The sequence below is a fragment of the Pongo pygmaeus genome, chromosome 14 (assembly GCF_028885625.2).
Source record: "Pongo pygmaeus isolate AG05252 chromosome 14, NHGRI_mPonPyg2-v2.0_pri, whole genome shotgun sequence".
Taxonomy (NCBI): Eukaryota; Metazoa; Chordata; class Mammalia; order Primates; family Hominidae; genus Pongo; species Pongo pygmaeus.
The window spans coordinates 32,978,922-32,994,195 of record NC_072387.2 but is presented as its reverse complement, the minus strand read 5'-3'; the positions used below and the strand labels follow the sequence as shown (position 1 = coordinate 32,994,195).

At 45.1% G+C, this 15,274-nt stretch overlaps 1 protein-coding gene across 2 annotated transcripts in view; it reads left to right on the top strand.

Annotated features, from left to right (window-relative positions):
* The window catches only part of LOC129011950 (phospholipid-transporting ATPase IB-like), a 101,810-nt gene extending 95,580 nt beyond the window's left edge, over positions 1 to 6,230 (top strand). For both annotated transcript variants that reach the window (XM_063650656.1, XM_054447357.2), the window contains one exon: positions 5,100 to 6,230. In XM_063650656.1, coding sequence (XP_063506726.1) covers positions 5,100 to 5,189 — 90 coding nt within the window. In that variant the 3' untranslated portion in view covers positions 5,190 to 6,230. The remainder of the gene's footprint in view (positions 1 to 5,099) is intronic.
* The last annotated feature ends 9,044 nt before the right edge of the window (positions 6,231 to 15,274 follow it).

Genomic DNA, 15,274 nt, shown 5'->3' with positions numbered 1-15,274 from the left:
ATCTTTCAGCTACAGCGGGCAGCTCTTTTCTTTTCTTTCCTTCTTCCTTTCTTTTCTTTTCTTTCCTTCTTCCTTTCTTTTCTTTTCTTTCTTTCTTTCTTTCTTTCTTCCTTTCTTTCTTTCTTCTCTTTCTTTCTCTTCTTTCTTTCTCTTTTGCTTCCTTTCTCTCTTTCTTTCCTTTCTTTTTCTTTCTTCTTTCTTCTTTTTTCTTTTTCTGAGACATGATCTTGCCTCACTCTGTCACCCAGGCTGTAGTGCAGTGGTGTGATGACAGCTCACTGCAGCCTTGACAATTCAGCTCAAGAGATCCCCCCACCTCAGCCTCCCAAGTAGCTGGGACCATAGGTGTGTGCCTCCAGGCCCAGCTAATTTTTAAGTTTTTTGTAGAGAGGGGATCTCATCTTGTTGCCGGGGCTGGTCTTGAACTCCTGGGCTCAAGCCGTCCTCTTGCCTCAGCCTCCCAAAGTGCTGGGATTATAGGCATGAGCCACTGCACCCAGTCAGGCAGGCTTTACTTCAGATGAGCATAACTAAATCAGTAGGAGAGGGAGTGAGATGAGAGGTGAATCTCAGATGGTGACTATGATATGAATTGTGATTTTTTCTGCATAAGCTGCAAGCACTCAGGCTCAAAATGGGATTAGAAACATTCCCGCCATCTTCCATAGGAAGACTGGTGAGACACAGTGGCTCAGAAGAACCAAAGATTCAGTATTAGCAGGAAGATGCTAGATAACATTTCCCTGTTTTGCAACACATCTAACCTGAATTTAATAAATCAGGATTAAATAAAAGCATTTTCTTTTCAGATCCAAAATATGAAGCCACACAGCCTTGGGCTGAGAGTCAGATTTCACAAGCTGAGCAGGAACAGGCCCCATCTTCCATTAGCTACTCAGTTAGTCAAGGAGAACTGGAGCTACACATTGGGAGGGAAAAGGGCCACATATTTTCTGGTTCAATTAGGGAAAAGAGGCTTTGTTTAAAAAAAAAAAAAAATGAGCTTGCATTCTGAATTGCCAGGCTTGAATTTGATATTTCAAATGTCTCTTGTGTGTATATCTAAGTTACGGCCTGTTTCACCTAGTTTACTGTTGAACAGTGGCATCGTCTGAAAATAGGGAAGTTGTTGAAAAGCTATAAGCAAAAATGCCACCAACACTTGTATCACAGGAAATCTTCAAAGAGTGTATACTGTAACAAGTTCCTGATAGTCATTCACTTACTGAACAACTGCTTACCAAGATCCTACCATGGACCCAGTTGGGGGTGGGGGGGCACTGAGAACTAGCAAAATAGACTTAGTGCCTGCCCTTGGGAAGTTTTCAGTCTAGCATGGAAGGATTAAGTACCTTATTACATAATTAATACAAAAATAAAATGGCCCTTTAATAGCTGATACTGGCCAGGCAGGGTGGCTCACACCTGTAATCCCAGCACTTTGGGAGGCTGAGGCAGGAGGATCTCTTGAGGTCAGGAGTTCAAGACCAACCTCGCCAACATGGTGAAACCTCATCTTTACTAAAAATACAAAAATTAGCCAGGCGTGGTGGTACACGCTTGTAATCCCATTACTGGGGAGGCTGAGGTGTGAGAATCACTTGAACCTGGGAGATGGAGGTTGCAGTGAGCAGAAATCGCATCACTGCACTCCAGCCTGGGTGACAGAGTGAGACTCCGTCTCAAAAAAAAAAATAGCCGATACCTTCTCATTTTCATGACTTTGCAACATGAGGGAAGTAGGGCGTGATAGAAGAAGCACTGTTGCACTCTTAAGAGGCATTTACTAGAGTTATGAGGAAAGCCAGCTCCTTGATGGATAATGGACTTAGGCAGTGCTCATCAATGGCTATGGAATGTATTAGGTAAAAAGCTGATGGGGGAATTTTATAATTATATATATTCAGTTAACAACACCTGAATCTATTGATCAATCTCAATAGCATGAAAGGAGAGACATGTGGAAGTAAGTAGAGGCACCACTCATGAAGTAGTCTTGCCAAAACCCAAACCAAATGAACTTAAATCTGATCAATCCTCTAGATTCAGCTACTAGTTTTCAGGAAATACAGAGGACAGAAGAACATGTTAAATGACACCATGGGGATACAACTGGCAAAATTCCAAACATGGGAAATTGCACAGGGCCAACAACCCAGTTTCTTCAAAAACAACAGAATGACCAGAGAGGGGGTTGTGAGAGAGATATACATAGACACACACACATACACATATGTACATATGTATGTTTCTATCCACAGTTCCTGGCTCATAACTCCCATGACCTTTGTTACACTCTTTTGTTACAACTTTGGGGGCACTTTAGGTCTCAGAAGCAGGCCTCAGAAAACAGAATCTCTTTCTGACCTTCTCCTACCTTCTTTTCCCCTGCTCCTTTTTGTCCCCAATGCAGGACTCTAATCTTCCCCACGTTTCTCTGATCTACCTTGTCTGACGGTAGGTCCTAAGTTCCCCATTTCTGAAGGGGCCCTGCCTCATCCCAGGAGGAAGGAATGCTGTACAGAGAGACCAAGAAGAATCTGAAGAGACAGGACTTGCTGGGTTCCCCACTCAGTCTATTAGTATTAGATCATACCCTTTTTGTCCAAACACATATCTACATGGTTGTCCATGCTTCAAAATGCCTATCCAATGAAGTCTCCATACAAGCTTTAGGAGAACAGTGTATAGAGAGCCTCCAGAGAGCTGAGCATGTGGAGGCTCCTGGAGGGTAGTGCACCCAGGAAGGGCATGGAAGCCCCATTCCCCCTCCCCCATATTTTTCCCTCTGCACTTCTTCATCTGTATCCTTTGTTATATCCTTCATAATAAATCGGTAGATGTCGGCACATGTTTCTGAGTTCTGTGAGCTGCTCTAGCAAATTAATCAAACCCAAGGAGGGAGTTGTGGGTTCCCTGAATTATAGCTGGCTGAGGCTTGTGAAAGCATCTTAAGTGGAAGCAGTCTGGTGAGATGGAGCCCTCAACCTGTGGGCTCTCCAGGTAGACAGTGTCAGAACTGAATTGGAGGACACCTGCTGGTGTCTGCTGCAGAACTGATTCCTTGCTTGTTGGTGAGGAGAAATCCCTGCACATCTAGCCACAGAAGTCTTCTGTGTTGATTGTTGTGGAATGAGAGCAGAGGAACAACATTTCGGGATTTGTTTTCTTTTTTTCCAGCTCAGGGGAATGGGTCCCCCCATCATCCATTTCCCTGAGCTGGAAAAAAACAAACAAGACCCCCAAGAGAAATATTAACCAAATGTAAGTGTGGGCCTTCTTTGGATCTAGATTAAACCAATTAATTTTTTTAAGCATGAGACAAACATGGAAAACAAGAAAATCTGAGGACTCTATATGTAATAATTAAAGACATTTTTTAGGTAGTGATAGCAATATTGTGGTTATGTTCTTTAAAAGTGTCTTTATCCTGCTATAGGTATACTATATGAGTATTTATTGATGAAATGACATCCCAAATTAGTTTCAAAAGAATAGCTGGAAAAATAAGCACATGAAAAATGCTCAATATTACTGGCCATCAGGGAAATGCAAATCAAAATTAGAATGAGGTAGCACTTTGTACCAACAAGGATGGCTATAAAAAAAAGAGATAATAACAAGTGTTGGTGAGGATGTGGAGAAATTTGAACCCTCATACACTCTAGTACAAATGTACAACGCTGTGGCCACTTTGGAAAACAGTTTGGTAATTCCTTAAATGGTTAAACACAGTTATCATGTGTAACTCAGCAATTGCACTCCTAGGTGTACACCCAAGAGAAATTAAAATGAGTCTACAGAAAAACACATATAAATGTTCATAGCAGAATTATAAATGGCCAAAATGTGAAAGCAGTCCAAATGTCCATCAAATAATGAATGGATAAGTATGGCTTATTCATACAATAAACTACTACACCACAATATAAAGAAATGACATATTGATACACGCTGTAATATAAATGAACCTTGACATCATTATGCTGAGTAAAAGAAACCAGTCACAAGACACCACATATTATATGATTCCTTATATATGAATGTCCAGAACAGGTAAGTTGTAGAAACAGAAAGTAGATCAGGGTTTCCTAGGGCTGCGGTGTCAGGAAAAAGGAGACTGGGGGCAGTGGCAGGGAAAGGACGGTGATTGCTAAGGGGTCTTGGGTTTCTTTTGGGGGTAATGAAAACATTTTAAAATCAGCCGTGGTGATGAATGCACAACTCTGTGACTATACGAAAAGCCAGTGAATTGTATGCTTTGAAAAAAGCACGCTGGGGAGGGTGTGGGCAGGGGTACAGGTGAAATATAACATGCCATGTGTTGAAAGTTTTTAAATGTGTAGGCTTTATCATCAGACCCCCCGGATCAAATCCTCACTCTCAAACTTATGAGCCGTGTGACCTTGGGCAAGATATTTAACGAGTTTGAACCTTAGTTCCCTCAAATGTAACATGAGGATAGTGATATAGGCGTGCACAAGTTAAATGAAGTTGATATATTTAATGCACATAGAACAGTGCCCTGCACATGTAAAATGTCCACTGGACATCAAGTTGTTTTTATTTTTCTATTTTTGAGACAAAATCTCACTCTGTCGCCCAGGCTAGAGTGCAGTGGCGTGATCTCGGCTCACTGCAAACTCTACCTCTTGGGTTCAAGCGACTCTCCCATCTCAGCCTCCCCAGCAGCTGGGATTACAGGTGCCCACCACCACACCCAGCTAATTTTTGTATTTTTAGTAGACACAGGGTTTTACCATGTTAGCCAGAGTGGTCTTGAGCTCCTGACCTCAGGTGATCCACCCACTTCGGCCTCCCAAAGTGTTGGGATTACAGGCATGAGCCACCACATCCGGCCAGATGTGAAGTTTTGTTACTCTCATCTGCTTGCTTTGGCTCGGCTCCTTCAGGAGTGCCCATTTCTTCAGCATCTCCCTCAGAACCACAGTCGTGAGGGACACCTAGTAAGGGCTCACAAAAGTCTTCCTTTGTTGGCTCTGACCTTTTTAGTGTTTATGATGCTCCTTACCAAGGCATTATCTTCAAAAGGTTCTGTTTTTTGTGACTTAGTAAGTTTGTTTTCTCTTTGATTTTAGGCTATAGATGAAAATGTAGGAGCAGCAGCAAGAGATGGAAGAAGGAGACCAACTGAGCCACATTCATGGACTCTGTGCCAGAGGGCCTGACTCCTCCATCCCAGGGCCACACATATGGGGACAGCAAAGGATAATAAATCCCACGGATTGTCCTTCCAGACCCCTCCCATTGGTGATGCCATTGAAGACTGGCTCAACCTGGAGGCAGCTGCATGCTGTTCCTGACATTACCAGACCTGCCCACTCTCCCCTGGATCCCAACATCGCCATCTGCCTGGGTCCTCACTCTTGCAACCCAAGGAGGGCCTCCTAAATTAGGAAAGTGCTTTGGCTCCTTGTCAATAACAAAGGATCTTTTTGAACCTCATCAGTGGAAGCACAGCTCAACACACACATGCTCACACACACACACACAATGGCGTGTTTAGATGCTCACATGTGCTTTCTGCACAGGGCTACATCATTTTCTCCCCTTCAAGTTTGCTCCCAAACAGATTTATTTTCTAATTTTTATTTTGTTGTACTGTATGTATCAACTGCACAAGGCAATCAGCCAAAGAGAGATTTAAACATATGGACTAAATTTCATGTCTTTGGAAAACATGGTAGAGCAAGACAGCAATATGCTCTTCCACTCTGCTCTCTGGGGCTGCCACTTGGCTGGGGAGGGGCCATGTTACACCTGGGCCAAATCATCCCGGGGCTCCCGCTCAAAGCACCACCCTCATGTCTGCAACAGCCTGTGCAAATATGCAAAGCCCTCTTTGAAAGCTCTGCGGTGCTGCTTAGTGGTGTTCTTTGCACCTTGAGCAACGCTCACTCACATGCAAGACCTGCCCATGGACATACCAGGATTAGCAAAGCAATCCATAGCCCTGAATTTCTGTGGGTGCCTGCATTTGCTGTGCTACAAGGGGAAGAGATTGTCATTTACAGTGAAAAATAAAGGTGGTGTTAATTAAATTTATATTTCTAAGTGTCAACGTCTCCAGACCTCTATTCCTTTTGTAAGGTGAGCAAGTATGTCTTACAAAAGAATGAGCCAGAAATGAACTTCATTTTACTGTTATAATATCCAGAATTCACACATTTTTAAGCATTTGCTAAAATAAATAGTGTTTTTACAATTGACTTGCATAGGCTCTTTGTATTCCTCTGGTTTGGAAACTGAAATAGAACTGTGTACTGTATTACTTTGCCCAGATACAACATTGACACTGATGTTTTACAACCAAAATGCTACCACCTCTAGGTACATAGTGTAACCTGACAGACACTGTGTATAACTTGCCTTCTTCCCTGTCAGATGTATCCATTTCCAGGCCAAGTTGAAGAGAGTAAAATTTAAAGACAAAATCACTAATCAGCGGCTCCACCATAATGCCAAATTGCCAGGACCATTAAAGGTTTGTGATTGCACCCTGAAGGCAAAGGTCAGGATAAGCTAGGGCACACACTGTACATTGCAACATAGCTCTTTCTCTTACTTCCAGAAACCTTATCAGATGGAAGGATCACAATGGTGACAGTGAAAGTTCTACAGGTAAGCTTTTTGTACACTCCATTTTACATACAGGTAGGTGCATCTACTGTGTGAGCTTCAGGACTAAGCAATAGTTACAGGTTCCTCTGTGCATGCCTGACTGTGTGTCTGTGTGACCGCAGCAGCTGCAGAGCAGTGATTTGGCAGTGTGAGTGCAGGAGCTCCCTAGGCCAAGCCATTCAGGATTACAAAGCAAGGACGGCAAGGACTGGGACAGGTGGGCAGGGAGCTGGAAGACAGGTGCTGCAGCAGAAAGACTGCGGGCTTTATGATCAGACGTGCCTTAGTTGGAAGCTTGGCTCTGCCGCTTTCCAGCTTTGTGAGTAGGGGAGTGAATTCACTTCTCCTAGTCCTACGTGTCTCACATGAGAAACAGGAACCGTCTACATTTCCGAGTTGCCGAGGAGATGGAAAGTGAACAGCAGGTGCACAGTAGGGGTAACGGTGGTTGTAAAAGGTGGGTGCAGAAGCCGTGGAGGTCCATGCCACGTATCCAGCCCTACCCACTCCATCATGGACACCTGCCACTCACAAGAGACTGGGAGGTCTGGAAAACAGAAGGGTCCTAGACGGGCTGATGGCTTATCTCAAGGGATAGCTCAACCTGAAGGCATTGAGTGGCCTGATTTATTTTTGTAATGAAGTAACTCAGGTTTTTAAATCTAAATTATACACTACATTATGTTACTCTATGAAGCCACTAACATCACTGGTGATGTCAGGAATGGCTGTCATAGTGAGGATGGGAAGGAGAAGGAGGGAAAGAAGAAGGGGGAAGTAGCTACTTCAGCTGTTCTGGATATTTTGTTTTGGTCCCTTTTTAATATTTAAAATAATCTGGTAAAGTGAACGCTTTAAAAATATGTATTGCCTTTGTTTTAAATATTATGTAATTAAGTTTATATAATTACTTTTTAATAAACTTTTTATTTTAGAAGCTTTAGATTTACAGAAAAATTGTACAAAATTTACAATACTACAGAGTCCTCATATTCCCCCCACCCAGGTTCCCCTGATATTAACATCACACATTAGCCTGGTACACGAGTATGTTAGTCACAAGGAGTGAACCAATGTCACTGCATTATTTTCACCAGCATCCACACTTTATTCAGATTTCCTTACTTTTCCCCTGCTGTCCTCTTCCTGTCCAGGATCCCACACTGCAATTAGTTGCCATGCCTCCTCGGAATCCCTTGGCTCTGACACTTTCTCAGACTTCTCTTGTTTAGGGTGGCATTGACTACTTTGAGGAGCATTTGTCAGGAATGTTGCATAATGGCCCTCCATTGATGTGTCTGACTTTTCCCCTCATGATTAGAAAGGGGTTACGGGATTCTTTTCTGTGGAAGATCACAGAGATTGAGTACCATTCTCATCACACCATATCAAGGGGACATGCTGTCAGCATGGCTTCACTCTCGACGTTGGCTTTGGTCACGTGGCAGAAGTGGTGATCATTAGCTTCCTCCACCGTGAAGTTATTCTCCTTCCTCCCTTTCCAACCCATCCTCTGGAAGGAAGCTGCTACGTACAGCCCACACCAAAGGGTGGAGAGTTATGTTCCACCTCGCTGAGGGAAGAGCATGAATTACTTGGAATTCCTCTGCATGGAAGATTTCTCCATTCATTCATTCATTTGGGATTCATTTATATCGGTATAAACAAATGGATTTTTATTTTGTACCTTGTGTTGTAATCCAACACCCCATTGTTTATTTTGCTTCTTACATGTTCCAGCTCTGGCTGTTGAAACTCTTTCAGTTGGGTCCTGTTCCCCTTTGACATCCCCCCACCCCCCAACATTGTGGCCTTTTTTGAGCCCTTTCTTATTTTCTGGCATTTTATATATATATATATTTTTTTTTTTTTTTTTTTTTTTTTTTGAGGCCGAGTCTCACTGTCGCCCAGGCTAGAATGCAGTGGTGCGACCTCGGCTCACTGCAGGCTCCGCCCCCTGGGGTTCATGCCATTCTCCTGCCTCAGCCTCACAAGTAGCTGGGACTACAGGTGCCCGCCACCACACCCGGCTAATTTGGCATTATATTATTATTACATTAATTATTGGCTCATGTATTTCCTGGCCCAGTTCTAGAATCAATCAAGTCTCCAAGAAGACTTGTAGACTTGCTTTTTAAGCTGTTAGCAGCTTTCAGTCCAGGGCTGTTTGTTCTCCACCATTGAAGTAATACCCTTCTGAGTATCGTACCCAAAGTTTATCCTCCTGTGGCTGCTGGGAGCACAAACTATTCCCTAATGCACATGAGCTCAGAGACTTTTCTGCCTGTCCTTTCTGGAGTTCTTTCCGCAGCTGCCATGGGAGCCCCTATGCTCACACACATGTGTCCATCAGTGCCCAGCTGAGGACTGGGGCATCCTCTCCGGAATTCCAGAGCTCTCTCTCTGGGCAGCTCTTGCCCGTCTGGCACTCTGCGTTGAGAGTTACAGCTGCTTTGGTGTCCCAGATTCCTATCTCTGTCTCATGAATTTAGAGACTCCTGGGCTTTGTGTGGGGTCCCCTCCCCATGCTGTGGCCTAGGAAGCCCCCAAGGCCGTGAGCGGGGGAAGCTGCAGGGCTCACCTCCACTGCTCTCCCTCTCAGGGACCACCGTCCTGCACGACTCTATGTCCAATGTCTGAAAACCCTTGTTGCATTTATTTTGCCTAGTTTTTTGTTGTTTAAGATAGGAAGGTAAATCTAGTCCTTATGACTCTATCTTGGCCTGAGTAGAACTTCTAATTGACCCCAACATTTACCAAACAAAGGGTCCCATTTAGCAAGGAGATTGACTTTCCTGGGATGCTAAGTAGTCTCGTCATAGTCAGTGACCCACAGTGAATCACCTGACCAAGGGAGGGACGCAGCTTGGACAGTGCAGCTGCGCTCATCTGTCTCTGTCACATATGAGGTTGCTGGTGGTGCAAAATGGGAATGGATTAGACTGAGAGGCTCTGAAAGCCAAAGGCCTTCCTACTTGCTCTACAGGACCATCAGAAGGTGGCTGCAGGGAGGACTGCTGGGCAGGTCCAACCACTCTTCTCAGGAGACAAGGGCCTGCACTGGTCAGCAGCCATCACCACCATTTTAATGAAAATGGCCCATAGAAGTGGTATGCATGGTGGCACAAGTGGCCTCAAGAGCCCAGGAGATTGATTGGTTTCACAGGAGTTCCCCTCATCCTGGGCAAGCTAAGAAGTGCTGCTTAATATGAGCACTCACCAAGAGCTTGAAAACCCACTTGGCTAACAAGGGTGGAAGGTGGAGAAAAGGGCTGCAAATGACCCCCTGGACCTCTGCTCAGCATCTTTCCTTCAGCTCCACTACATCAGAATCACACACACACACATACCCCACAACCCCCCCACATGCATACTCACACACATACACACATCCCCCACAACCCCCCCACATGCACACTCACACACATACACACACACCTCACAACCCCCCCACATGCACACTCACATACCCACCCACACACACACACACACATATCCTCTTGGAACATCAACAGGGGACCATAATTTTCTTCTTGGTCTCAATTTCATTGTCTTCAGATCTTAGAAACTTTCCTTCTAAAACAATGAGGCAGGCTTTAAAGATTTGCAAACAACACTTTTTTTTTTTAATCCAGGAATCTTATACTAAATGAAAGAATGCTTTCCACGGGTGAGTGCAAAGGAAATTTTCTTCAGGCAGCTCACTGTATACATCAGAGTTCCTCCAACTGGGAGATTTACCTGTAGTTTGCAACAAGAACCACAAAGCTATCACCAAGTGAGTTAATGAGACCACATTCTCTGTCTTTCAACCAGCTGTGAGGGCAGGTGCAGCTGGGTTGGAGAAGCTGCCAAGGAGTGGCACTGCCCTCCTCTGCTCGGGCCCACCTGCCAGGCCTCAACTATCCTGAGGGTGAGGTCCACTCTCAGCATCTATGGCCTCACCCCCACCTTTGGTCTCATTCCACACCTCCCACCAACCACAAAGCAAGAAAGCCCTTAGAGAAATGAAAATGTTTCTTCTCATTAAAAAGACTCCTAATTAGTGAAGCAACCATAAATGACCATGGAACTCCTTGTTTCAGACATGGAGCTTCTTCAAGACCTGCTTCTTGTCATTCACAACAAGTGAGGAAGTGTTCCATTAAGACAGATGAGGGCCAGCAACCCTGGCTTTCGAGTTAATTAATATATTCATCTTTAAAAAGGGAAAGGGTCTCAGTGATTTGGGAAGATGAGGCAGGATGATCATGTGAGGTTAGGATTTCAAGACCAGCCTGGGCAACATAGTGAGTCCCTGTCTCTACAAAAAATAATTTAAAAATTAGCTGGGTGTGGTGGTACATGCCTGTAGTCCCAGCTACTCAGGAGGCTGAGGTGGGAGAATGGCTTGAGCCCAGGAGGTCACAGCTACAGTGAGCTATGATAGTGCCACTGTACTCCAGTCTGGGCAACAGAGCAAAACTCTCTCTCTAAAAACCATAAAGTCGGGGAAGGGTGTGTGGGGGTGTAGAAGGATTTGAGGGGATTGGCATGAGCTCAGCTTCAGTATGAAGCCTGCTTTGAGTGGTGTGACCAGAGGCTTTACACTCGGTTGGCACTCACAGGTCTGTCCTGGATGAAACTGAAGTAGTTTCCATGAGCGAACCCCCTTTTCACCTGATTCCCTTCAGGACATCTGCCTGGAGCCATAGCTGTGGACTCCTACCGCCTAGGGAACCACAGGACAAACTAGAGCTCACTGACCACGTAGGACTTCCTGAGTAATGGTGTGAGCTGGCCCGTGACAGGTCCCCTTGGATCTCACATCCTGATAAGAGAGTAGAATGAAGCCAAAACAAAGAAAAAAGAAAAATCCATCTAATGCAAAATTTAGGATCAACCCATAAGGAAATCTCATCTCCCCGGCAAATCTAAGGAATGAAAATTTCTCACAAAATTAAGCTGCTATTTTCTACAATAACTGGTCATTACCTCCAGGACAATGTTGGTACAAAGGTCTGCTACCCGGCCCTTCTACCACCCAGACAATTCACTGTTCTACAATCACACCACGACTTTGAGGCCCAAATGTTTTCATTCCACCCACAACAGCCCCCCTAACCTGCTCCACCTGGGGGAATTCTTGCTTATTCTCCAAGGTTCAATTCCAATGGCACCTTCCGTGTGAGGCAGTCCCTAAGATCCCATGATATTTGCCACAGCCATAAGGAATTAGTAGCCAAGCCTTTCTTCTCTGGGCTCTCACAGCTGCACCCCACTGCTTGTCCAACTCCTGCCTTCTGTTTTGGACTGTGAGGCCCCCTGATGGCAGGGTCTGAGATTCATCCTGTCTGGGGCCCCGAGGCTACCCAAGGGCTCTGCGAGATGTGCACCAGGGGATGGACACACGGATGGAAGGACGTGGCTGCTCCACAGTGGCAGTGTAGGGCTTCAGGATTTTCAAAGTAGACTGGCATGTGCACTCTGATTTGCCCTTCCTCTCCTGGGGAGGCAGAAAAAGTATTATTCATGCTCCACTCACAAGGACACGAGTGTTGGAAAATGTGGAACAAGAGGGAGCCTGATGCTGCCCGGAGACCTAAACTAGACCCACAGACTTGGGCTGTAGCTTTGGCTTTTCTCCAGGGTATTCTGAGTGACTGTGAGCAAGTCTGTGGGCCTGGACTGTAAGGAATTACCTACGTTATCTCTGATCCAGTTGCAATCGTCTACACCTCCCCTTAGGCCATGTGTTCCTAAGTGGTGACACCTGAAATAGCATCAAGGTTTTCAGATGCTTAGCAGCTTGTGAAAGGTCCTGGGGCTACTTCATTCTCAGGTGCTGAATTTGTTTTTCAAATCCATGTAATATTGGAATAATGGCTGGTCCTCAACTGGTAATGAGAAGTTGTTTTTATGGTGAAACCTGCATCGCCAGCACAGCTTGGGGTAGGTCCATGCTGCTAACTCCAGACAGGGATCAACGGGAAACTGCATGGACACATTCATTCCTTTCAGCAAATATGGCAACAAGATGATGATATCCAATAGGTTTCTAATAAAGGAATGCAGGAAAAGCACATACAGAAGAATAGAATTGAGTGAGAACAAGCAAGTGCTTACAGGTTCTGTGCTGATCATGCCTTTGCTAAAACAAAAACAAAACATTTTGGTTCATCAAGGCACACTGGAGAAAGCTGAGCTGCTGCTGCTCAGACTCTATCACAGCTCTGCTGACTGTGACATGGAAACGACAGGAGCCCCATCTACGGATGGAAAGATTGTAATTTCTCAGACCACATCAAAGTCTTACAAAGCCTTGTCTAAATGCTGTTCTGAGTGTTTCATTGAGCAACATTTGGCAAATCTCAAGGCTGGAGATGTAGCAATAGGATTAAAAAAAGGAGGAGTTGCTGAATGCATTTCTCAGTCCAAACACAAGGAGCAACAACACAGAAAGTTAAAATGAGGCCAGTGATTCGCAGCTGGCTTGCTCGGGGTGGCAGCCAAAGGCCTCCTTCAAAAGCTAATATAGTCTTCCTTGTAGAGAACCCAACAGTCGATGTAGTCATGAGTTTAAAAGAACCTCCCTGGGCTACTGTCAGGACTCCCAGGCAGGGTAAGTAGCACCTGCCAGCCAGGCTCAGTGAGCCTCCGGTCCATAAGAAGTCAGCAATGCTGCCATGGAACGGGGAGGGGCCCTGGAGTAATGGGGATAGCACCAGCCAACTTCAACTTTAGAACTACTGCCCACCAGCCTACTATGTGGGAGAGACATGATGGTGATCAAGACATAGCCCCTGCCCTCAGAGAGCTGTCATCTAACACAAAAGTCCCCAACCCCCAGGCAGTGGACCAGGACCAGTCTGTGTCCTGTTAGGAACATGCCAGGCTGCATGGCAGAAAGTGAGTGCTGGGTGAGTGAGCATAACCACCTGAGCTCTGCCTCCTATCGGACCAGTGGAGGCATTCGATTCTCATAGGAGCGAGAACCCTATTGTGAACTGTGCGGGCAAGGGATCTAGGTTGTGTGCTCCTTATGAGAATCCGATGCCTGATGATCTGAGGTGGAACAGTTTCATCCTGAAACCATCCCTACCCACCCCAACCATGGAAAAATGGTCTTCCATGAAACTGGTCCCTGGTGCCAAAAAGGTTGGGGGCTGCTGCTGTAACAGATGGAGTAAAACAAATATGCCACTGCTGAACACAGAGGACTGAGATAATGATCACCAACGAGGAGAAAATGGCAAAGTGAGATTGAGATTGAGGTTCAGAGGAGGTAGGGAGCACAGGCAACTGGGAAAGAAGGGGTGGCTTTGTGTGTGCGGTTGCACTGGAGATGGGCAAGGAAAGACGGGCATGAGCTCAAAAAGTGGAGATGGGGAGACACGGGGGGGTGAGCTGAGGGATGGGTGCATGGAGGTGTTCAAGAAATGGGAACATGCCAGATGGCTCGAGCAAAGACTATGCAACTAGGCAAACAAGAGGAAATAACACTGGGAATAGATGGGACTAAAAGGGCAGTGAGCCACAGGCGAGGCCCCTGGGTTTCAGTGGGGAGACTGGGGAAGCACTGTGCCCTCTTTAGCGGCCAGGTGTCAAGGCTGTCATTGAAGGGGCTGGCTGCACAGCAAGTTCAGGGTGAATCTAGGTAAGGAGGCAGGCACAGGAAACCAGTTACTGGCACTTACTGAGCGCCTCTTCAGGCCCTCAACCCACCTGTGTGAAGAACCATGGTCTGTGGCTTCAGCAGAATGCAGAGCAGGCCATCTGCCAACTCACGCACCGGAACCGCTCTTCACGGCGCATGCAACTCAGGTCGCACAGCCTCCACGCTGTCGCTTAGCAGAGGAATTTTGCCAGCAGCTCACTCTGATTTTCCTCTGAGTATGGAGTCAAGAAGAAACATGGGGGTTTTCTAGTATTTCACTACCTGGGACTATTAAAAGATGGCAATTTCATGGTTTGAACTGTATTTTCCATTTACTTTACGGCTTATTTGGTCAGATTGTAACTTGGACCAACTTTTACAACTATTCATGGTACTGCCACAGTTTTGGTTATTTCTCCACCTTTGATGACAAAACATAGCATTTCTGTAACAAAGCACCGTTATTGTAATTCACTCTGGAAAAACCTAATAGGTTTAGAGAGATGGCTGTGTTTTATGTTAATAATAATAATTTCGATAACTATAATAATGACAGCTCAGACAGCACATAGACATGTACACAAGCATGCCACATGTGTTACCTCATTTATGCCTCACAATCACTCTGAAGTAAGTTCTATTATCACCTCCATTTACAGATGAGGAGACTATTTAATGGAATTCCATAACAGACAACTACCAAAGGCCAGAGTTCAGTGCCTCCGAGTGCAAATAAGTTCAAATTTTCAGATGTTCCTTGTTATACTTCCGATTTGTATTTTCCTTTTTGGGCTGCTTTTATAAAATCATCACACTTGTAGATTCACAATCCACAGGCACAGTAGAAGCTTAATTATTACCACTTGCGTATGTCTTGAGTTCTAGGATTTATGCATTATTTTCACTTTTTTTCGGACATCAATGAACCACTTTGAACTGATCCAATCATTGTTGCAAAGGGAAACCTAGCACATGTATTTATTAACACGTGAATGA